The 22,973-nt window shown below is 48.1% G+C and overlaps 1 protein-coding gene across 1 annotated transcript in view; it reads right to left on the bottom strand.

The window, feature by feature from the left end:
• The window catches only part of LOC144949501 (calretinin-like), a 45,202-nt gene that overhangs the window by 8,410 nt on the left and 13,819 nt on the right, over positions 1-22,973 (bottom strand). Inside the window, exons 2-10 of the mRNA XM_078879426.1 lie at positions 19,351-19,427; positions 18,692-18,781; positions 15,624-15,704; positions 11,994-12,050; positions 8,791-8,868; positions 8,096-8,151; positions 7,893-7,932; positions 6,040-6,093; positions 3,902-3,973 (exon numbers count right to left, since the gene is read on the bottom strand). Of these exons, the coding sequence (XP_078735552.1) occupies positions 3,902-3,973; positions 6,040-6,093; positions 7,893-7,932; positions 8,096-8,151; positions 8,791-8,868; positions 11,994-12,050; positions 15,624-15,704; positions 18,692-18,781; positions 19,351-19,427 (605 nt within the window). The remainder of the gene's footprint in view (positions 1-3,901; positions 3,974-6,039; positions 6,094-7,892; positions 7,933-8,095; positions 8,152-8,790; positions 8,869-11,993; positions 12,051-15,623; positions 15,705-18,691; positions 18,782-19,350; positions 19,428-22,973) is intronic.

Here is a 22,973-nt window from a genome sequence, read left to right as displayed (position 1 = left end):
TGTCCAACTTCTGAATGTAGTCAAATAAATAACCGCACGATACGTTTCCTTCCCAAATTTGCCTCTTCCCTAACAACAACAACAACAAAGTCACATCTCATCAGGCCACAGGGCCTTCTGGGAGTTTTCAGGAGCATTGATTTGATACGAGCAAAACTGTGGTGTCGTTTCAACAACCAGTGGCTCATCGGCAGTCAGATTTGTTTAAACCAAAGGTGGTGCACAAGCATAAACAACGACAAGGAACTCAACGTGTACGTCAATAACAACATCGTGTGTGTGTGGGGGGCCTATTAAGAAAATACTTCAACAGACTACAGTCTGTTGAAGTCGACAGACTACAGTCTGTTGAAGACAATATGGGGGATGTTTGTCTTTATAAAATAAATAAATATATATAATAGGCGACGTTTTGGCTCTTCTTCATATAAAGTAAATCAGTAGATAATGTACGTGTTACGAAGATGTGCCAGTCCCCGAAACGGGTCCTAGTTCAGCGCAAAACTTTACAATACGTAACACAAGATGGTCATTAAAACAGTAATCCGGGAATAATGCCTTCCCAGAATCAACCGTCGCTGCACCGGCTCTCTGCCAACCCGTAGGGCAGAATAATGAACATATCCATGTTCATACAAAGAATAATTGACATATTCACGACCAGGCAAAAGTAATGAACATATTCAAGATCAGGCAAATCATAATGAACATATTCACAAACAGGCACAATATAAGTAACAAAAATGATGACACAAATAAAAATTAACATAATTAACATAATCATGATGAGGCTAAGCATAATTAACATATTCATGATTAATCTAGATTTGAAGTTTTTGTGACTGCAGGGATCCATACTCTTTGGTTCTTTCGGTAAAGTCACGTGGGTATAAAATCAATTCAATCACGACGTTTCGGGCACAACACAAGCATCCATCATCAGGTAGGACAACCACAGCAACAACAATTGCTGAAATGGGCAAAACAAAAAATAAAATGTTATTGCTTGTGATTGTCCCACTTGTGTTGCGCCCGAAACGTCGTGATTTAGTTTATTTCATTTTATACCTACGTGACTTTACCGAAAGAACCAAAGAGTATATTCATGATCAGGCGAATCACCGCTGAGCTCTGAGCCAAGATAACGTGGCCCGCGTCTAAAAAAGGGCAGCCCGGGCAAGGTCAGAAGGTCACTTCAAACAACGGCTCTAGAAACAAACAAAAAACCGATGAATGAGGGGGAAAAAGCCCCCTTGTACCGGAAGGTTAAGTTAATTGACCTTTTGGCTGACAGGCCTTCAGCGCAAACTATATTCCGTGGATAATTAAGCAACGCTGTTGACTAGGGAAGGGGAGGGGGTCTGCGTTGGCGGTGCTGCACAAACACTGAGCAGCAAGAACAACAACAACCCCAGATTTGAAGCTTTCGTGACTGCAAGGATTCATACTCTTATGTTTTTTCGGTAAAGTCACGTAGGTAAAAAATAAAATTACTCAAAGTAATAATAAAAATAAACTGAAATAATAAATCACGACGTTTCGGAGGCAACACAAGTCTCACCTGATGACGGAGACTTGTGTTGCCTCCGAAACGTCGTGATTTATTACTTTATTTTATTTCTATTTTTACTTTTAGTAATTTTATTTTTTACCTACGTGACTTTATCGAAAAAACCTAAGAGTAACAACAACCCCCACCGTCGCTTCGTCATCAACGATGGCGGACAACGAGGACGCACGGCGGTGGCCCAGTGCTCGTGACCCGAGTTCGAATCCCGGCCATGGTTTACGGTGGCGAGATGCCAACTACCTCCCCATTGTATGCAGGAGGCCGTGGGTTTGATCGCGACCCTGACGCCTGCTGCTGTATATTTGGAGTTTGTGGTCTCTCTCTCTCTCCAGGTCCTCCGGTTTTCCCCTCCACATTTAGAATCAAAATCGCACGTTTAGAGTATTTGGCTGCTATACATGTCCACATGATAAGCCACTTCTGAAAAAGAGCTATATAGCTCAGTGGGCTTTACCTGGTAAAATAAAAAAATTGTTAAGTTGTAACGTCAGTGGTATCTGAACCGATCATGAGCACCCCCCACCACCCTCTTCACCAACCCGCACTGACCAGCGTGGTGAAGTATGGTCCAAACAACCCCCACGACTGAGACGGCTAATGATTTGTAACAACATAAAAGACAACGCAGGTGGACGTTGCAGTATTGAGTCCTGTCAAGTGTCAAGCCATGGGCCTGCTTCAGAGGAGTTACACCGATTCACAAACCCTGCAGAGTAGTTTTAAATGGCAAGACGACGATCACTTCTTTGTTGTGATGGGTTGTAGTTGAAGTGATGGTTTGTAGTTGAAGTGATAGTTTGTAGTTGAAGTGATAGTTTGTAGTTGAAGTGATGGTTTGTAGTTGAGGTGATGGTTTGTAGTTGAAGTGATGGTTTGTGGTTGAGGTGATGGTTTGTAGTTGAAGTGATGGGTTTTAGTTGCGTTGGCGTGACAACGTCGCACACATTCGCAAGCATGTATGGGCACCTCAAGCGCGTGACCGGCAAAAGCCAAAGACAACGTTTACTCAACATCCCTATACAGAATTTTAGTTTTACGTTTAACATTTTTACATTCTACACCAACAACACTATAGTGTACAGTGAAAACACTATACAGTAGTAGAATTTGTGAATAGTTAATGGAAGAATAGACCAGGTTTTCCTCAAACAAATAGATTACGATAAAAAAAAATGTCCGATTCTGCACTCTCCTACCTCTCTCCTCATGTGTAACTTTACTCTCAACACAATCTCCTAACTCTCCCCTTTCATCTCACGTGATCACCCTCAATGTACTCTCCTACCTCTCCCCTCTCAATTCACTGTACTCCACACGCTCTCCTGCATCTCCACCCTTCCATATCTCTCAAAATTTGCACGTGTGACTGTGAACTGGTGGTATCGACAAGGCTGAGTGCACTGCGCTGCATATGCCATGCGGTGATCACATGACATGTGCGCAGGATAAACCACCATCACGCGAACTCCGCTCATCCTCACAGGAACAGCGGCGGCTTTTGGCTGGCCATCGATAAAATATGGTCGCTGCATTCACGTGGCGCTTTCAGATGCGCTTCTGCAGCCGTCTGGAATGCTCTTCCTTCCGATGTTAGGAAGTCACTGGAGCTGTGCAATTTTAAATCATCTCGATTGAAATCTCGTTCTTTAGAACTGCTTATTGTGTTTAGTTTGTTGTCCTTTACCCGCAACTCTGATTAGCACGGTTGGCTACGTACGGTGCAATATAAATTCAACATACCAGGAGTACTTACGAAAATTCGACTTACAAACTATCATAGATACGAACAAACCTATCCGTATGTCCAGTTGCCTGTTCGGACTGAGAGTCGTAAGTTCAACCGCCGTGCAATAGATGGTGGCAGTGGCATCTACATCTGCAGAATGTGAAAAACTAGTGGCATCTACATCGGCAGAACATGAAGAACCGGTGGCATCTACATCTGCAGAACATGATGAACCAGTGGCATCTACATCTGCAGAACATGAAGAACTGGTGGCATCTACATCTGCAAAACATGATGAACCAGTGGCATCTACATCTGCAGAACATGAAGAACCGATGGCATCTACATCTGCAGAACATGAAGAACCAGTGGCATTTACATCTACAGGAGATTATACATTACCCCTTTTAAGTGTACATGGCGTACAACGTGTTTGTACAGGAGTAAAGTTGGACTTGCGAACAAATTGGCTTACGAACAGACCTCGAGAACCAAACTCGTTCGTAAGTAGACGAGTCTCCGTACATATGTACGTACGGGCGGGAGTCAGGCGCTCGAACATTACTCCGGCGAGCGAGTGTGTAGGGAACGCGTTCGGGCTGTACCTGCTTGTTCTTCTCCAGCAAGTCCTTGAGCAGGGCGTCCAGCTCGTTCTCGTCGATGTAGCCGCTCCCGTCCTGAAACGATGAACGCACAGAGCAATGCCTCAGCCGTGAAAACTTTCACACCTCGCCCCCCCCCCCCAGCATCAAGGGGAGGGGTGGGGGGGAAGGTTCGGGGGGACACCAGAACAGACTTCCAGACTGCTCCAGCCAAACTGGTAGCCTAACCTTTGGGGGCCCCTGATTGGTCAGGGTTTATATATTAATCATGTACATTCATTACACCACACTGAATCTTTGAATTGGTGACATAAAACCTCTGGATGAGGACGAGATCAATGCCATAAGCTGGATCTCAAAGCTCACGAACAACGCTTGCTCTGCCAGTCTGTGTGGATGCAATGTAGCGGGCGGTGTTGTAGTGGCATAGGCACTGCGCTAAGAACCCAGAGCAACATAGGGTTTAACTCGTAATCAGAATCTTTATTCAGACTGCAGGAATCCGATGAGCTATTAAGCTCTTTTTCGCAGATGGCCAAACAGGAATGTGGTCCATCCCCCGTTACGCGATCTCTCCCACGCCATTTCCATCTTAGGGGTCGTCCATAAATGACGTCACGCGATTTTGGACAATTTTTGGCCCACTCCCCTTCGTCACACGGCATCACAAAAAGTCAGACCCCCCCTCAGATATGACGTCACAAAACTCTGCCCCCCCCCCCAAAATAAAACATGCTTCAAATCGCTTTAAACTATTGTCATTGTAGTGCGTATTTAATGTGGTGCTGCACTCTGATGTTGTAGGAGAAAACATTTATTAAAAAAAAAATTAAGTAGAACGTGTTGTCTATATTTATTTAAAGTTGTGCATTTTTACGTGACGTCACATTTCTCAACCCCCCCCCCCTCGTCACACATCGTCACAAATGTCTGACCCACCCCCCCCTAGGTGCGTGACGTAATTTATGGACGGCCCCTTACTATCTGTCCGTTCTTTCCCAATCTTTCTCCCCTCGTTCTCTCACCCTCTCCTGTCTCTGCTACTTAGACCACGGCCACTTGGAGGGGTGTGTGACCCTGGCTCTTTGTGCCTCTGTGTTGTTGCTATAAGTTTTTGTTTTTGTTAGGGGAAAAAAAGTTTTGCTCGCTGACTGGCTGGCAATCGACGATTATCCCATCGCTCCTGTGCGCCGCTTTTTCATCTCGCGAATAATGTTGCACCAAGTGCCCATTACGCACTCAACGTGCAGCATCAAAGCGACGCACGCACGTTTGAGTCATCAAAGCATTCGCAGGACGCTCGCCCCTCAGAGATTAAAAAACCCTTTCATGCGTGTGAACAAACAGAAGACACGTTGATCAACAACACTTCCACCCGAACGGATCCTATGCCGCTCGCAAACGTCAGCTCCCCACTTTGCCCTGCGTGCATGGACGTGCGCACACCGCGCTTCGCACGAGCAATGATCTCTCAGCCTTGTCCAGACCACCAGCTCAATACGCGCGGCAGCAGCCGTATTGTCGCCGACACCGGCGGCTCAGGGAGTGCATGGGATGACGCGGTGGTCACATGACGCACACGCGAGGCATCGTGGGAATTGTGCTGTGTGCCGGCAGCTTGTGCGTTTTTTCAATCTCAGAATCAGAATGTTTATTTATACTGGAGGAGGAATCCGATGAGCTATGAAGTTCTTTTTCACAGATGCCCAATAGGGGCAGGTCAGAAGATTACAACAACAATGCAAAAACATGATAGGAGTGCAAAGTATCGGAAAGGTAAACAAATCCCTTAAAACAAATATACAATTAAAACAATAACAATGTTTATCCTGTTGCAATGGTTTTTTATCATCAGTAACACAGAGTTGGATTTGAACGAACACTTTCCCTTTAAAGGAAACGATTTACATTTTAAAAAAACAGGCGACAGACATCCATTGGGAGTCGTCCGCAGTTGCGCGTGGCAAAAGCTTGTCAAGCCAAGCTTGCGATGCCCATCCCGGAAATCCACGCATGCGTGATTGCCGCTCCTACTTCTCTGCAGCCTGACGCGTGTTTGTCCAGCTCTGTGCCGGGGAACGCCAAATTAGCTGGTACCAAAAAAAGAAGCACGAAACGCCGCCGATTTCCTTCCGCCGTACCTTGTCGTAGTACGCGAATATCTCGTTGAACTCCTTGGCTGTCATTTTGACTCCCTGCAGCAGAAGGGGAAAGCGTTCCACGGTTAGGGGGGGCAGCAGTTGTCTCCGCTCACACTGCTGCGCACACACGTGGGGGGTGTAGCCCCTAGAGGGAAGGTCTGCAGGGCATCTTGGCACCGCTCTGCCAGGCTGGACGGACGTTCTTGGAAGATGTGGGGGTACCCACATTTGGCGAGATGTTAACTACATCGCCTGGTTATACAGGAGGTCGTGGGTTCGATCCTGACCCTCACGCCTGCTGTATATGTGGAGTTTTTCGTGTTTCTCTCCCTGTGGTAGCATGGATTTTTTTCCCCCGGGTTTTCCCTTTTTTTCCTCCACATTTAGAATCAACATGCGTTTAGACCAGGGGTCGGCAACCTATGGCTCCGGAGCCGCATGCGGCTCTTTATAGGCTGCTTCTTGACGATATGTACGTATGTACATAGATGCATTGCGGCTCTTGAAATACTGAATTTTGTACCGAATTGGAAAGAAATGGCTCTTCTTGTTATTTTGGTTGCCGACCCCTGGTTTAGACGATTTGACTGCTTATAAATATCCACGTGATAAGCCAATTCGTTGAGCTATCATTTGTGATAGCCAGACCCCTTCTGAAAGAGAGCTACGTAGCTCTGTGGGGCCTTACCTGGTAAAATAAAAAATAGCTTCGTTTTTGTTCGTTTCATTTTTACCGCACCACATGCGACCTGCCGGTTGACGAACTGTGGTGACCCCATTTATACTGCTGGGTGGAAAGAGGCGGTAGGGCGATTTAAGAAACTTGCACCGTTATTTCAACTGCGACCTCAGGATTGCACGTTCGATTCCAGGAAATGGAATCGAACCAGGAGAAGGAATCGAATCGGCGACCTCACGATTGCAAGTCCGGCATGCCGCTGACCTTTACACCACACGGCAGTGCACATACGCACTGCGCATGATTTATATCAGACCTATACGGAGTTGTGACGTTTGATAATACAATTATTGTGATTTGGATCAATATTCAGTTCAAGAATCAGTGTTTTTTCAGCCCTGTGTGTTGTCGTCTTGCTCTCTGTCAAAGCACAAAGGTGCATTCGCGTTGATGTGTGTATAGTTTTTGTCTCAAGTCGTCACATTATGCGTGCGTCGTGAGCGCAAGAGCCGACCGCCTTGGACAGACGACCCGTTACGTGCACATACGTGATGCGTGAATGTTCGGGACGCGTCTCCAAATATTCGCATTTCGCGAAAATCCAAAAATTGGGCCTATAAATATACAGCATGGATGTTTCAGACCACCGAGATTTCGCTTTGTATCCGATCGATCCCAAAACCGGAAGTGACTTCACAACGGTATGCCGCCACTTCCGCGCTCTTCTCCACCACGAGGGTGATGTCACGTTGACATGGGGCGACGTCACTGCTGCCAGCAGGAAGACTTTTATAACATTGGAAATTGTCCCGAACAAATCCCTATCCTTTCCGTGTGTTTGTGTGTAAGGAGCGGTGGCACAGCTATTAGCGTACTGCGCGACAAACCCGGTCGACCCGAGTTCGATTTCCGCTTACGACCAATAGTAGAGGTGATTATCTGAACCGGTCTTGGACCTCCCATAGGTCGACTCAGCTTTAAATGAGTCCCTGGTGCAGTGTGTAAACATAGCCCTCTGGGGAGACAAAGACAGCCGGGCGTGGTGTTGGTCACCCACCCCCTCGTGTGCCATGCCGGCCTTCATAGGTGCTACTCACCGCCAGCACTTGCCCCAACGGTCTGTTGAGACTAATACGGGGGTGGGGATCTTTGTGTGAATTGCGAGTGCACTCACCTGAAACTTCAACAGGAAGTTTTCCTGCACAGGAAGCAACCTGCGGTGGGCGGAAAACAACAACACAGGTGTACACAGCGTGGAGATGTCGATCCAATATGGGATAGGGAGAGATGACCCGATAGACGAGACAGGAGTGTGGGGGGCGGGGGAGGGGGACGGGGGGGGGGGGTGACTTAACGATCGGAGGGCCTCCCACTCACCTCGCCATTTCACCCAGACCCAACTTGCCGTCACGGTTGGTGTCGAATATTCTCAACTGCAACGAGCGACGCGGACACACAAACAAAAACACAACGTCAAAGCGGTGACGGATTCGGCATTTGGCTCGAGCTGAACGAGGCTCAAGACTCGCGACGAAGCGGCTCAGCGGCACCGCACCCTGCCGATGAGACCGGGAGACGTCGACAACCCGTGCGGGGTTCGCTTCATTGAAAGCAAACCCCGCGGGAAAACACTGGCTGCCTGGAATCCAACCCTAAGTTCTCGGCGGTCCTGACAGGGTATGCCGCCCTTTGAGCCAGCCCATGCCACCTTCAAGGGAGCCGAGTAAACCTATCGATGGGTGGAGCGGTGACGGCGGCGGTGAAACTCGCTGCATCGCGAACCCGGCGATCCGAGAGGGATTCCCGGCCACGGAGGACATCAGGGAAGAGTTGAGAGTGATCATCTGAACCGGAGCAGGCGAATCCATCGCTGGGTTCGCGGGCGTGGCGCGCTAACCGCTGCACTCCCGCTACCCGTAATGTGCACGTACACACACGGATGCTCGCTGGTGGGCAGCGAGTGTGTGAGCCGGGTGGGGAGTAAGTGCGGAGAGAGTGAGAGTGGAAGGAGGGGTGCAGACGGAGGAGTTCGGAGGGAGCGGAGGGTGTGGATGGAGGAGTGTGGCGCTCACGATGGTGTGCGTGTACTCGTCCAGCTTCTCGTTGTCGTACTTCTTGCGGGCCTTGGTCAGCAGGTCGCGCAGGAAGTTCTACCAGCGCGGCGGCACACACAGGGGACACACGCTAGAGACTAGAGACTATAGAGTGACACACACACTCGAGACACTAGACACATGCAGGGGGCACACACTAGAGACTAGAGTGACACACACACACTCTAGACCAGGGGTCCTCAAACTACGGCCCGCGGGCCACATGCGGCCCACCGAGGGCATTTATCCGGCCCATGGTCACTAATTGGGCTGCGCTGGTGAGCACTAATTGGGCTGCGCTGGTGAGCACTCATTGGGCTGCGATCTGTGAACAAAACTGCAGGTGTAATTAACTTTTTAATGGCACCCGCACCAGTGTGAGCCTGGGGTAAAAGCGGAGTTCCCCCAATCAGACTGCATTGATGGGCAGTGCAGTCTGTATGTCTCTGTGTGGGCAAAGTTATTGCTGGTATATTGTTTTTGTAGCGCTGTATATATATTGGTATTTTACTAATAGCAATTTTGACTCCCTAGGAAACAATGATGTCAAGAAAGAGAAACATTTACTCGGAGTGTAGGATATTCAAAAAAAAGTGGAATTATGATTACTTTTTCATGCAGTACAAGGAAAGAGCTGTGTGTCTGATATGCCAGAATATAGTGTCTGTGTTCAAAGAATACAATTTACGTCGACACTATGAAACTCAACATAAAGATAAATATGATTGTTTGGTCGGAGAAGTGAGAAAAGATAAAATATAAAAACTGAAAAATACATTAACAACTCAGCAAAATACTTTTGTGAAGCAGAAGCAGCTAAATATTTCATCACTGCGAGCAAGTTTTCAAGTTGCCAAGCTAATAGTGTGCACTGGCAGACCATTCGTTGAGGGAGAATTTGTTTAAGAATGCCTTCTTTCTGTTGCCAAAGAGATGTGTCCAGAGAAGGCCGATTTATTTAGTACAGTGAGTCTTTCAAGACCTACAATTACACGAAGGATTGAAGAAAAGGGAGACAATTTCCATCAGCATTTGCAAAACTCCACAAAAAAAACGTTCCTATTTTTCCTTGGCACTCGACGAAAGCAATGATGTTCGTGATTCTGCACAACTTCTAATTTTTATTCGTGGGACGAATGACTATTTCAAAGTCACAGAAGAGCTTGCTGCACTGCAAAGCATCAAAGGAACAACTACAGGAGAGGATATCTATGAAAAGGTTTGCCAAACTGTGAATGGTTTGGAGCTGAACTGGGCTAAACTAGCCAGTGTGACAACTGATGGTGCTCCTAGCATGGTGGGGTCTAAGAAAGGAGTAATTGCTCGCATTACTAATTAACCAAGATATGGACAAACATAACCATTCTCATCCAATAGCCATACACTGCCTCATCCACCAACAAGCGCTGTGTAGTAAATCACTGAAGTGGGACTCTGTTAACTTCATAAGAGCTCATGCACTAAACCACAGACAATTTCAGGAATTTCTGTCTGAGCTAAATGTTGACTATGAAGATGTTCTGTACCACACAGAAGTCCGTTGGCTGAGTCGAGGGAGAGTTTTGAAACGTTTCTATGACTTACTTCCACAGATTACAGCTTTTCTGTTTTCAAAAAACAAAGAAGTACCAGAGCTCAATGATGCAGAATGGAAATGGCACCTTGCCTTTCTGACAAATGTAACAGAGCTACTCAACAGTTTCAATGTGCAACTTCAAGGAAAGGGGAAGCTCATCTGTGATGTGCAATCACATGTCAAAGCATTTGAAGTAAAATTAGGCCTCCTCATCAAACAAGTGAAGGAGGAAAACTTCTGTCATCTCCCCACAATTCAAAATCTGTTAGCGGAAAAACCATTGGTTTAATTCCCAAACAAAACTGGAAAAATTGCAAAAGGAGTTCCAATTTAGATTTAAAGAGCCTCATCTCCATGAACAGGACATACAGCTTTTCCGTAACCCATTTTCTATTGACATTGAAAATGTGGATACAATTTACCAAATGGAACTGGCTGAACTGCAGAATTGTGACTCTCTGAAAGACGCATTCAAGTCAAGCAGCCTTCATAATTTCTATGCATTTCTCCCCTCTGAGACATATCCTCATCTCAGGAACCATGCACTCAAAATGGCAACCATCTTTGGCAGCGCTTATGTCTGTGAACAAACTTTTTCCAGAATGAAACATTTGAAATCTCCAACCAGATCTAGACTAACGGATGCACACTTGCATCACTTGTTACGACTAGCAGTGACAAATATGGAACCGGACATTGACCATCTCATTAGCCAAAAGCAGGCCCATAGTTCCCATTGAAATACTGGCAAGTTTGTTGATTTAACTTTACTTGTTCTTCATTTTAAATATTGTATTTGTTCCCGTTTTGTTTCTTCACTTCAAAATAAGATATATGCAGTGTGCATAGGAATTTGTTCATAGTTTTTTTAACTATAGTCCGGCCCTCCAACGGTCTGAGGGACAGTGAACTGGTCCCCTGTTTAAAAAGTTTGAGGACCCCTGCTCTAGACACTAGGCACACACAGGGGGTACACGCTAGAGACTAGAGTGACACACACACACTCTAGGCACTAGAGTAGTGAAGGCTATGTTGGTGACTGAAGAAAACTTACCACACCTTTGTCTCCCGAGTGCCAATGTTTACACAACGCACCAGGTACTCATTTGAGACCGAGTCGACCCAGGGGAGTTCCAGGGCCAGATGGCAACGCATTATGGTGTAATCGTGAAGATGGTGGTGGTGGTGGTGGCGATGCTGGTGGTGATGGTGTGGTGGCGGTGATGTTGACGGTGGTGGTGATGCTGGTGGTGATGGTGGTGGCGTTGGTGGTGATGTTGGTGATGATGGTGGTGGTGATGCTGTTCGTGATGGAGTTGGTGGTGGCGAATGGCGGTTATTGATGATGGTGGTAGTGATGCTGGTGTTGATGGCGGTGTGGATGATGGCTGATGGTGTTTGCGGTGGTGGAGGTGATGCTGGTAGTGATGATGATGGTGTTGGCGGTGGTGGCGGTGGTGATACAGCATCAGGAGGAGTGTTGCGGGAGGGTGGGCGTCGTTATTCCCGAGGCATTCTGCGACTTCACTGCAAGCCACGGCGCTCTGCCGCACGAACCGACGGATCGATCTCGTATCCGAGCGCCTCCGCCTACGCCTCGGCGCACCTTCAGTTCGTTGGCCTCGATGTAGCCGCTGCGGTCCGTGTCGTATCGCCTCCACGTCTGCAACGAAAAAGGGGGAAGGTGGGGGGCAGAGGTGCTAGGAAGGTCAACGGCGAAGGTCAAGGTGGATGTCTAGAGGTCCATCAAGGCCGGCACGGCCGCCCGGAGACCAAGGGGCTCGAGACCCGGGCCGGAAGACCACGTGCGGCGATGGAAAAGGAAAATAAATACTTGGCTCCTGATTGGTGGAACCTCTTTGTGTGTGAGGCACGGGGCAAGTGCCCCCACCCCCCGGCTCCTCTCTGGGCAGCTTATAAGGCCACAATCCCCTAACTATCAAACCTGGCAGGACCCTCCCAAAACAAACGAGGCTTTCCTGGGTAATCAATCATAGGTTTGCGGTATCATCGCAGGTGTTGTGTATGTAGGTAGGGGTGTTGTATGTACGGGGGAGTGGAGGTGTAGCGGTTAGCGCATTGCGCTATGAACCCGCCGGAACCCTGTTCGATTCCCGCACACGGCCAACACCCAGTGGCGATAATTAGTCATGAAGGTTTTTGGGTTTTGCTGGTAATCTACTCACCAACACACCGTTGGGCTGAAGTAGTAACTATTTGGCGTTTTGTTTACGTGACAAATCCCTTACTAATTGGCTGTGTCGGGTGGTGGAGGGTTTCGACAAATTTATACTTACGCGATCTAACCCAAAAACCTCCATTATGAATAATATTGGTCGCGAAAGTCTACGTGTTAAACTGAGTGACGATCATCTTAACAGACCCTGGGATTCTTCCCCTAGGTTGACTTAGCATCAAATGAGTACCTTGTGTGGTGTGTAAACATCACAAATAAGGAGATAAAGGCAGTCGGGCGTGGTGCTGGCCACTCACCCCCTCGTATACCGTTCGAACCTTCATAGGTGCTACTCGCTAACAGCACTTGCCCCAACAGTCTGTTAACGGCTATACGGGGGATCTTTGCCTTTGTGTGTACAAGGTAGCCGGTTAGCATGTTGCATCACGAAGCCATGTGGGCCTAGTTCGAGTCCGGGCCCTGGCTAACATCAGTGGCGAGTCACATAGACATCTGTGAACTACTGGACATTTGTGAAAAAGGGCGTTATAGCTCATCGTATTCCTCCAGTATAAATACGTACAGGGACTCCTCTGTTCGTAAGTTTATTTGTTCGTAAGTCCAACTTTACTCCTGTCGATTCTAAACATTGTGTACACTAAACACGGTAAATAACTTTAAAAGTTGTACAATCTCCTGTAGATGTAGATGCCACTGGTTTTTCGTGTTCTGCAGATGTAGATGCCACCACCGCCATCTATTGCACGGTGGTTGAACTTACGACTCTCGGTTCCAACAGACTCGACATATGGACAGGTTTGTTCGTATCTCTAGAAGGCCGTAAATCGAATGTTTGTAAGTCGAGGAGTCTTGCATTCTGATTCTGATATCCTCATCGGTTCTCCCACCATCGCCAAGCGGCATTGGACTGCCATGGGTGAACTATGGTCAAGACAACCTCATAACCAACGGCGCTAGTGAGAGGTCTCCTCCACCCGTTGGTGGATTACGAGCAGTCGGAATGAATTTGCGTTTTCTGTTAAATGAAACACCCACTCGCCCCCATCCCCCCCCCCCCCCCCCCAATCAGCCTAGAGCCGTTAAATGATTCATTGGTAAAAAAAAATTTCGAAGCATTCATTAATTTGTGATTCACTCCATTAAACTGTGGGAGGGGTGGGGGGAGAGGAAGCATATGCACGCTTCCCTATTAGCGAACAAAGAAAACGTCGAGTTGATCGTGCGAAATGCGCGCTGACGTTCCGAGAAAAAAACCCATGAAAGCGTAATGATAACCCGAAATGTTTATGAATCTCCGAGAGGTTTTGCCATTTGGACCATGAATAAAACAAGCTTGCAGGACGTGCCTCCGTGCCCAAAGTGTCCCTCGAGCTCAAGCGAGTCATGCCAATGCGCTCGTTTCCATCGGTGGCCCAGAATCAGCGGCGGAAAGTCCACGTTATCATGGATGCGAACCAATTGACAAAGCTGCTTTTCATATTATTGACTCAAGAGGAATGATAGTTCTGAGTCAACCGTTGACTGGGATTTGAACGTGTGCCCTTCTGATTGAGAGCCAATCAGCGATTTTTTAAAAATGTATTTTGTATTTAGTTATTTATTTAAAGGAAACTTTTGGATTTTCCATCCCAGTCTGATCTGGATGAACAATGTTCCCCTTTTGTGCTCTGGATGAATAATTTAACGGGCATTTGATCGCTGACCCAACCGCAGAGCCGCCCGGTGTCAGTTTCCCCTGCGGATGGTGGTCCAGCGCTGAATCGCGATCGCCTGGCGAGTGACAGGCGCGGCGATCACGAAGCGCCGCTGCCGGCGATGATAGAGATCTGAGATGGTTGGCGCTGCGGGCACCAAGCTCAACCCATGGACCACGCAGCAACGCTACTGCCCGGTTCAATCATTCGCCGGCAGCTTTTCAGATATTCGCCGTGAGGCTACTCCTGAAGCCGTGCCGATGTGAGTCAATGGGTGTCTATATAGGTATGTGGGTCTGTGGGTCTGTGGGTCTGTGGGTCTCTATGGAGGAGGCTTGTGAAGGACGCTGCTCGTCAGTTGGAAGCAGTCGCCCTCCAACAACAACGGAGGGCAGAGGAGCCAAGCTCACAACAATGAGCGGAGTGCCGGGCGGGTCAACGCAGCAAGTTCGCACAGTAGGGGGCACAGATGGTGCATCTGCCGGTCATCTCAGTCAGCAAACCCATGGCACCTGGCTCTGTCCCGTGACCTGCTGTCAGCGAGCCTTTGACACATCAAGTGGCCTCAAAAAGTGAACCTGGCCTGGTAACAGGCACCATGGTGACGTCACTGCCACTTAGTGGTGCATTGCGGGTGTTGTTGTTATGGGTCTCTATGCAAGTCTAGGAATCTCTATGTGAGTCAATATCTCAATCCATGGACCGACACAGTAACGCCACTGTCCTCTTCAATCATTCAGTCTATGGGTGTTATCTAGGCCTGTGGGTCTCTATGCAAGTCTAGGCATCTCTACGTCAATAAATATCTCAATCCATGGACACACACAGGAACGCCACTTGCTACTTCAACCATTCGCCGGCAGGGTTTCGGAAATTAACCGCGAGGCTGCTCCTGAAGTTGTCCACTGGCCCACTCGTCAAGAGCGACATGAACACCAACACGCATCGCCGTTCAACTCCCCGCTTACAGATGAAGTAGAAGGTGAATCTCATCGGATCAGGATCGATATCTTTTGCTTGCACCACCACGCTGTGATAATGATGAATACGATGATCATGATGATTTGATGACGATCATTATTATGATCATGATGTGTATATGTTGAACTTCTTTCGCACAGTACATAGCGAACCGTGCTAATCGGTGGGGCGAGATGACGCTCATGATGATGACTGTGATGATGATCGTGATAATGATCATGATGATGATTGTGATTATGATGCGGTTATCATGATGATCATAATGATGATGATGGCGATGATTGTGATAATGATTATCATGATGATGATGATGATTGCGGTGGTGGTGATGGTGATGATCCCAACTCATAATGGACCAACGCACCTCCATGAACTCGGCGCTGGACTTGACGTGTTGCCGGAAGAAGAGAAGGAAATTCTCTTCGGTCGGGAGAATTTGCGCCAACTGCGGATTTAAACAAAAACACAACAATATAGAAATTTAATAAATCACACGGCTTCAAAACTACAATACCTCGGCAAAGTGATGGGAATGGCCACGCTCTCTTGTCAACATCCTCCAACATACTCCTTTTTCTTCCTCGTGATCGAAAACAACGACTTTGTTCATCTCTCTGTTCTCTTTTGAGGTTTTACTTTTAAGTTTATAATCTCAATTTACATTCCAGTGGCGCCACCGCACCGGATGGGAGCGAGCGGCTCACGGCGATCGGAAAGGTCGCGAGTTCAAATCCTGGCTGGGGGATGACTCGGCCCATCATCCATCCCTCCAACCGGGGGTCGATAAAACGACTACCGGATAAACGGCAGCTTGCATAGCCAACGTGATTCTCCGTGTTGATTTGTGGGCGATGTCCGATGCCAAGATTCTTGTCGTTAGGCCCTCCGCCACCTGTTAGGATGGTGACCTCGAGGCAGATAACATCAATCCCGCCACATGTCATGGTGCGCCAATCGCATTCTCCCCGAAGTGCCCGAGGTTCGACCTCTTCCACGAAAAACTTGTACGACCCCCAACCAACCGCTTGAGGACAAGGCCAGAGGAAGAAGATGCGGCCATTTGTTGCATGAGTGGAACACGCGAGGAGCGGAACAGATTGTCACCGTGGCCACCACCCAAGTCAGACGATCGATCGCTCCACGTACCACCCAACTCCTGGCCCTGAGAGATCCAATCCCGGTGGCATCGCGACCGCTCGCTATAACCTCGACAACAAACTATGACTAACATCAAACTGTAACCTTATTAGAAAGCCACTAGAGCTACGCACTTTTAAATCTAGGTTGAAAACTCATTTTTCTAAATATGCTTTTTGTGTTTTGTTTGTTGTACTTCCACCCGCACCTCTGATTAGCACGTTCGGCTATGTACGGTGCGAAAGAAGTTCAACAAACATACGCACGTACATCACTGCTTCCCCAGCCGTACGAAGATAAAATTCTGACCATTCAAGCGCCACCCCTCCTCATCGGCGGCACGAGACCTTTCACGGCTGAATTGAACGTGAACGCGCGACGACGTTCCGCTCCAACTGCTTCAAGTCTCATCGAGGTTGGCGAACACCGGAAATTCGGATCGCTCCCTAAAGAAGCTCAAGGCGTTGGCATGTGTACATTACAATGGTCGTAATAATACCTTCGTAAATAATGTCGTCGGGTGGTGGAGGGGTTAAAGACAATAAACTAGTCAAACTATTTTTTATTTTAGCAGGTAAGGCTCACTGAGCTATTTCAGAAGCGACCTGGCTATCACAAATGATAGCTCAACGAAGTGGCTTCTCACGTGGAAATTCACAGCAGCCAAATACTGTAACATTCAAAATAATCTAGACGCACGTTTGTTAATGTGGAGGGAAAAACCGGAGGACCCGGAGAAAAATCCACACGACCACGGGGAGAGAGAGAAACACCGCAAACTCCAAATATACAGCAGCAGGCGTCAGGGTCGGGATGGAACCCACAACCTCCTGTATACCAGGCGAGGTAGTTAACATCTCCTAGCCACTGTCACGTTGGCATAAAACGACAATCACTGCCACCAGGCTCCGCTTTGTGGGGAAGTCAACAGTGCTTATTCAATGGATGGACTCATCCCCGCCGTAGGAATGTGGAATTTCCCCCCACTGGCTCTGCAGGGGCTGTAAACGGGAGATGAGCACCAGTGAAATGCCTCGACGCTCATTTGAGCGGCAGGAAATGGCTCTTGACGTTTGATCCGATAAGGGGCGCTCACTTGCTCGCTCGCTCGCTCGCTCTCCGAGCCACCTGGCATCTCCACATTTTACCGCATTTACCGCCGTCACAGTGGAAAATATCGACGGGAAATTCACATTAAGTGGCCGGGATTAAATCAGCATCATCATATTTCCATTTGGAGAGAAGTCAATGGAGGTTATTGCCTTGTGGGTGAATAGACCTGGCTCTGTTGTGCACGCGTACAGCCAGCACTGATGGATGAAGGCCCGCCGACGCCGTGTGGATCGTGGGGGTTATTTGACCATACTTTACCACGCTGGTCAGTGTGCGTTTGGGCAAGGCGAGGATCATAGGCGTGGTGCATAGAAGCGCAGTACAACAATGAATTGTCTGCACTGCCCTCTGCTGCCCACCACGTAGCCCCCACAGCAGCCTGGAGAAACTGGTTCTGCATGGCAGTCGCCCATCCAAGCACTATCCGGGCTCAACTGTGCTTAGCTCTGCCATAGGCATGTCGAGTTTCCATCGCGAGGCCAGGACTGCCAAAGAGAGTGAGCCACTACGCCACCCGAGCGTGGGAGAGATTGGACCTGCATGCTTGAGCAATGAGCGACAGCCTACGCTGTTGTTTCTGTCTGTGTCTACAACAGATCAACGGGTGATTGATACAATAATTAACGCCCCATTCCCATATTTGTCTCTGCACATGAAAAGTCAGAGTATTTGTTTTACACAACCCATCAGCTAAACGACCTTCTGGGAGTACAGCATTGGTTCAATGCAAGCAAACTCTGGACTGGTTTCAACTTTCAGTGTCTCATCCGTAGTCAGCTGTGATCGAAACCAATGCTGGCAAGAAGCCTTTCTGTCAGAAATAGGCTCTAGTTTCAACGTAAAACACTGGACCCATTTCGGAAATCATTGTTTCATCATCCATAGGGGGTGTGTGCGGGGCCCGGTGCAAATCCCACTGTATGGTGCCCCCCAAAGTGCGGGGCTCGGGGCGGTCGCCCCCGATTCGCCGTGCCCTTAGCGAACGGTTCTGCCCATTAGCAGTGTAGCGGGGTTGCTTGAACCGATGCTGGTGAAACCGCCCCATGTTGATAGGCGAGGACCCTCTCTGCAATAAACGGGTCCTGGCTCGACACAGAAACTTCACGCGGCAACAGGCAACCCGGAATCGGAATCGTTCCATTGTCGCGAAGGATGTTCGTGGCAAAATAGATTCAAGCTCACCTCTGCCATCTCTATTTTTCCGTCCGCGTTCTTGTCGTACTTTTCCATGAACGATTTCATCTTCTCTTTTACCACACTCTCGGGCAGTTCCTGCGCTCGTGTATAACGGCACGAAGAGAGGGGTGGCGGGGGGAGAGGCGTGGGGGGGATGGGGGGACAAAAACACGTCTGTCATTGGCATCGCCCCGGGACGACACTTGGGCCCTGCATCTATTATCTATAAAAAACTAAACCCAATTTTTTTTATTGTACCATGTAGAGACCCACTGAGTGATATAGATTTTTTTTGTTAAAGCTACCTGGCTTTCGCAAATGATCGCTCAACGAAGTGGCTTATCATCGTGTCGAAATTTAGAGCGGCCAAATATTCTAAATGCGTGTTTTATAACGGTGGAGGGAAAAAATCCACGCGACCACGGGAGAGAACACGCAAACTCCAAATATACAGCAGGCATCGTCAGGGTCGGGATCGAACCCACAACCTCCTGTATACCAGGCGAGGGAGTTAACATCTTGCCACTTAGACAAGGCGCCAATCGCACTGGAGATGAATCGATGGCCCGGCGATGTTTCACCGGATCCAGCGTGCCATAGCGAACAGTTTACGGCAAGTCCCGTGATGCATGTTGGGGTGAAGGAGAGTTGGGGTCGCTGCTCACCACCCCCACGCCGCGCCGCGCCTGCTCCAGGTCTCGGAAGAAGTTCTCGAGCTCCTTGCCCTCGATGAAGCCGTTCTCTGCAGCACGAAGGGGAAGCAACAGGGGGGGGGGGGTCTCGAGTTGAACACAAGCAGATCGATTGTTGGAATCCCATCGAGGCGAGAATTCGTTTCCACGGTCACCGTTCACTGTCGGGGGGGAGGGGGCGAGGGATACGTTCCTGAAAGGTGCGACGACGTATATTGAAACGACGTTAAATCATTATCTTAGCGATTTACAGGGCGGTAGGCGGCGGTGGAGGCGAGGGATAACGACGAAAGGGACGGACGATGATGCTGTCAGCGACGTGAGAGTGTGGGGGGGTTGAGGCAACGCGAATCGACGGCCACGCTCTTCCCCACCAACGAGCGGCTTCCACCCGCACACCTCCACGTCGCTGGTTTAACACCACCTAGTAGTAGTTGTTGTAGTAGTTGTAGTAGTAAGGTGGTTTTCGCGACCAATATCATCCACAATACAGGTTTTATTTTTGGTTTAGATCGCGTAAATATATCACTGTGTCGTTAAACCCGCCACCACCCGACACAGCCAACTAGTAAGGGTTGTCACGTAAACAGAACGTGGCCAATTCGTTACTGGTACAGCACACCGGTGTGTAGTGTATAGTGTAGTGTATAGTGTAGTGTACTAGTACAGCACACCGGTGTGTTGGAGAGCCGAGCCACAACATTTACAATCTGAGTACGACGTTTCACCAGTAATTACAACAAGCTTTTTCAGGTGACAGACAGATTTCTTGTCTTGCGTGGAGCCTCGAGCAGCATCACGGGCCGACTGGCTCGATATTTCAATGTGAAGAGACGAATGTTGATGGGGGGGAGGAGGAGGAGGCATTGGTTATTTTGTCATTAACATTCTCCAGGCGACCCCCCCCGCCCCCCACGTGATTATTCTGTGCCGCGTGTTGCTGCGTTTGGTGCGAGCGTCCAGCGAGGATCCCGGTCCTTGCAGAGAGGGCGTTGGTTCAGGCGAGCCTGACTTTGCTGATGAGGCACTGCATGTCGAAACCAGCCCTTGCCTACAAACATCGGGCAGTTCGCCCGTGTTGGTTCAAGGGAACATGGCTCTGCTGATGAGGGACTCAATGTTGAAATCAGCCCTTGCCCACAAACATCGGGCAGTTCACCCGCGTTGGTTCAAGCGAGTCTGGCTGCTGATGAGACACTGAACGTCAAACCAGCCCAGAGTTTTGCTTGTATTGAACTAATGTTGCTGATAGGATGCACTCCCAGAATTCCGTGTGGGTGGCTGATGGGATGTAAATACATACGGTTTATATCTATTTTTTACGTGTAGAGACAAATATATGAAAGAGGCACAGTGTCTGCGCACCAACTCTGCCAAGAATGCCACCTGGGCCAATCATTCCTGGGTGGGGGCTAAAGGCGATGGTGATGAGATAATACGAGGAGAGATGCGGACAAGATGAGATCGAGTATTGAGATGTTTTTTTAATGTAAATTATCACGTGGAATGTTTATGTGGATTTGAAATCGAGCTATTCAGAATCATTCGTTCGTTCGTTTCACGGTCCGCTTGTCCCGGTGAGGGTCGCGGCGGCAGTATCTTGAGAATCACAAACAGAATCTTTATTTGTGCTGAAGGAGGAATCCGATGAGCTATAAAGCTGTTATGCACAGATGTCCAGTAGGGGCGGGTCAGAAAGTTACAACAACAAACGATACAAAAACACGATAAGTGTGCAAAGTATTGAAAATGTAAACAAATCCCTTTAAAATATTTTTTGAAATAAAACCAAACATTTTTTTAAATCTTTCCAGGTAAAGCCCGTTGAGCTATTAGCTTTCTTTTCAGAAGCGACCTGACCACAAATGATAGCTCAACGAAGTGGCTTATCACGTGGACATTTATAGCAGCTAAATAATCAAAAGAATCTGGACTCACGTTTCAAAATGTGGAGGGAAAAACTGGAGGACACGGAGAAAAAATCCACGCGACCACAGGGAGAGAGACGCACAAACTCCAAATATACAGCAGGCGTCAGGGTCGGGATCAGGCGAGGAAGATGACATCTCGCCACCGTGGTGCCCCTGAAATGAATAATATATATTGCATTCTCGTGTGTGATGGCAGCAGCAATATATTTAGAAGCTAGATGCCAATGTTGAGGTCTGCTGCTAGTCACGACAAGAGGGCTTCAGGAGACAGAGTTCGTGTAGTTTTGCTGTTTCCTCCGTTGAAGGAGCTGATTCTGATATTCCGTCCACTCTTGTGTTGTTGTTGTTTTTCCCCATGTATGTATGTTGAACTTCTTTCGCACAGTACATAGCCAACCATGCGCACGGGAGGGAATGACAACAAACTGAACACAAAAATCAGTTCTAAAGAAACGACTTTCAATCTAAATGATTTTAAAGTGCATAGCTCCAGTGGCTTCTAAATAACAGAAAGGAAGGAGCGTTCCAGACGGCCGGAGAAGCGCATCTGAAAGCGCGCGGATGCGGTGACCGCCGTCTTTGTGCGATGGCCAGCCAGGTAGCTCGTGAACCCCTTGAGCTACTTGGGAGCAATAATTGTTTTTTTACCCTTTTATCTGGAAACAAAACTGACACCTTTTTACAAGGAGTCATGTTTGCATAGACCACAATACCTGCAGTCATAATGCAAACAAAAAACATAACTCTGATAATGTGCACTGTCCTTGAAGTTGATTGGTCCACACCCGAGACAGCTTTCCTTAGAGCCTAGTCTCACATGGATTGGACCAGATGACGCCAAAAGGCGCACAACATTGTTTGCATAAAAGGCGCACAACATTGTTGTGCAAACATGACTCCTTGTAAAAAAGGTGTCAGTTTTGTTGCCAGATAAAAAGATAAAAAAACAATTATCATATTTTTTACTGGCAAATGAGGCTCCAATGGTCTACTTGGGAGCGTTGCACCTTTTGCTCGCTTCACCCACTGTGCTCCACGCGGTGCGCATTGCACCCTCGCTCGCGCGCACAATTCCTCTAGCGGCGTTCAGTTGGTGCTCACGGTGTTTTAAATTAAATGATAATAATTATAATAGCAGCCCGGTTGGGCACTGGAATAGTGTCCCGAATAATATGAGAACCATTCATGATATTTTAAGTTTACATTTTTTTATTCGTTTTAATTACCTCACCTAGTATACAGGAGATCGTGGGTTAGATCCCGACCCTGATGCCTGAATATTTGGAGTCTCTCTTCCCGTGGTCGTGTGGATTTTTCTCCCGTTTTCCCCTCCACATGTAGAATCAACGTCACGCGTTCAGAGTATTTGGCTACTATAAATGTCCACGCGATAAGCCACTTTGTTGAGCTACCATTTGTGGCCAGGTCACTTCTGGAAAAGGGCTATGAAGCCCAGTGGTCTTACCTGGTAAAATAAAATATGGTTGATAGTTTTTATTGCTTGTTTCAATGTTGAATCAAGAAAGACGTATTCTGTGCTGCTCTCCAGTCGCCTGGGTGAAAAGTGGGACTATAAGTTTTGCCCAATCCTAGCCGTGCTGGCTCTACAAACTTAACACACATTCCTGCGGAGGGAGCTGGTAGGAACGTTTGGTTGCTCGGTCA

The sequence above is a fragment of the Lampetra fluviatilis genome, chromosome 54 (genome assembly GCF_964198595.1).
Source record: "Lampetra fluviatilis chromosome 54, kcLamFluv1.1, whole genome shotgun sequence".
Lineage (NCBI taxonomy): Eukaryota > Metazoa > Chordata > Hyperoartia > Petromyzontiformes > Petromyzontidae > Lampetra > Lampetra fluviatilis.
This window is presented reverse-complemented; position numbering and strand designations above follow the sequence as displayed.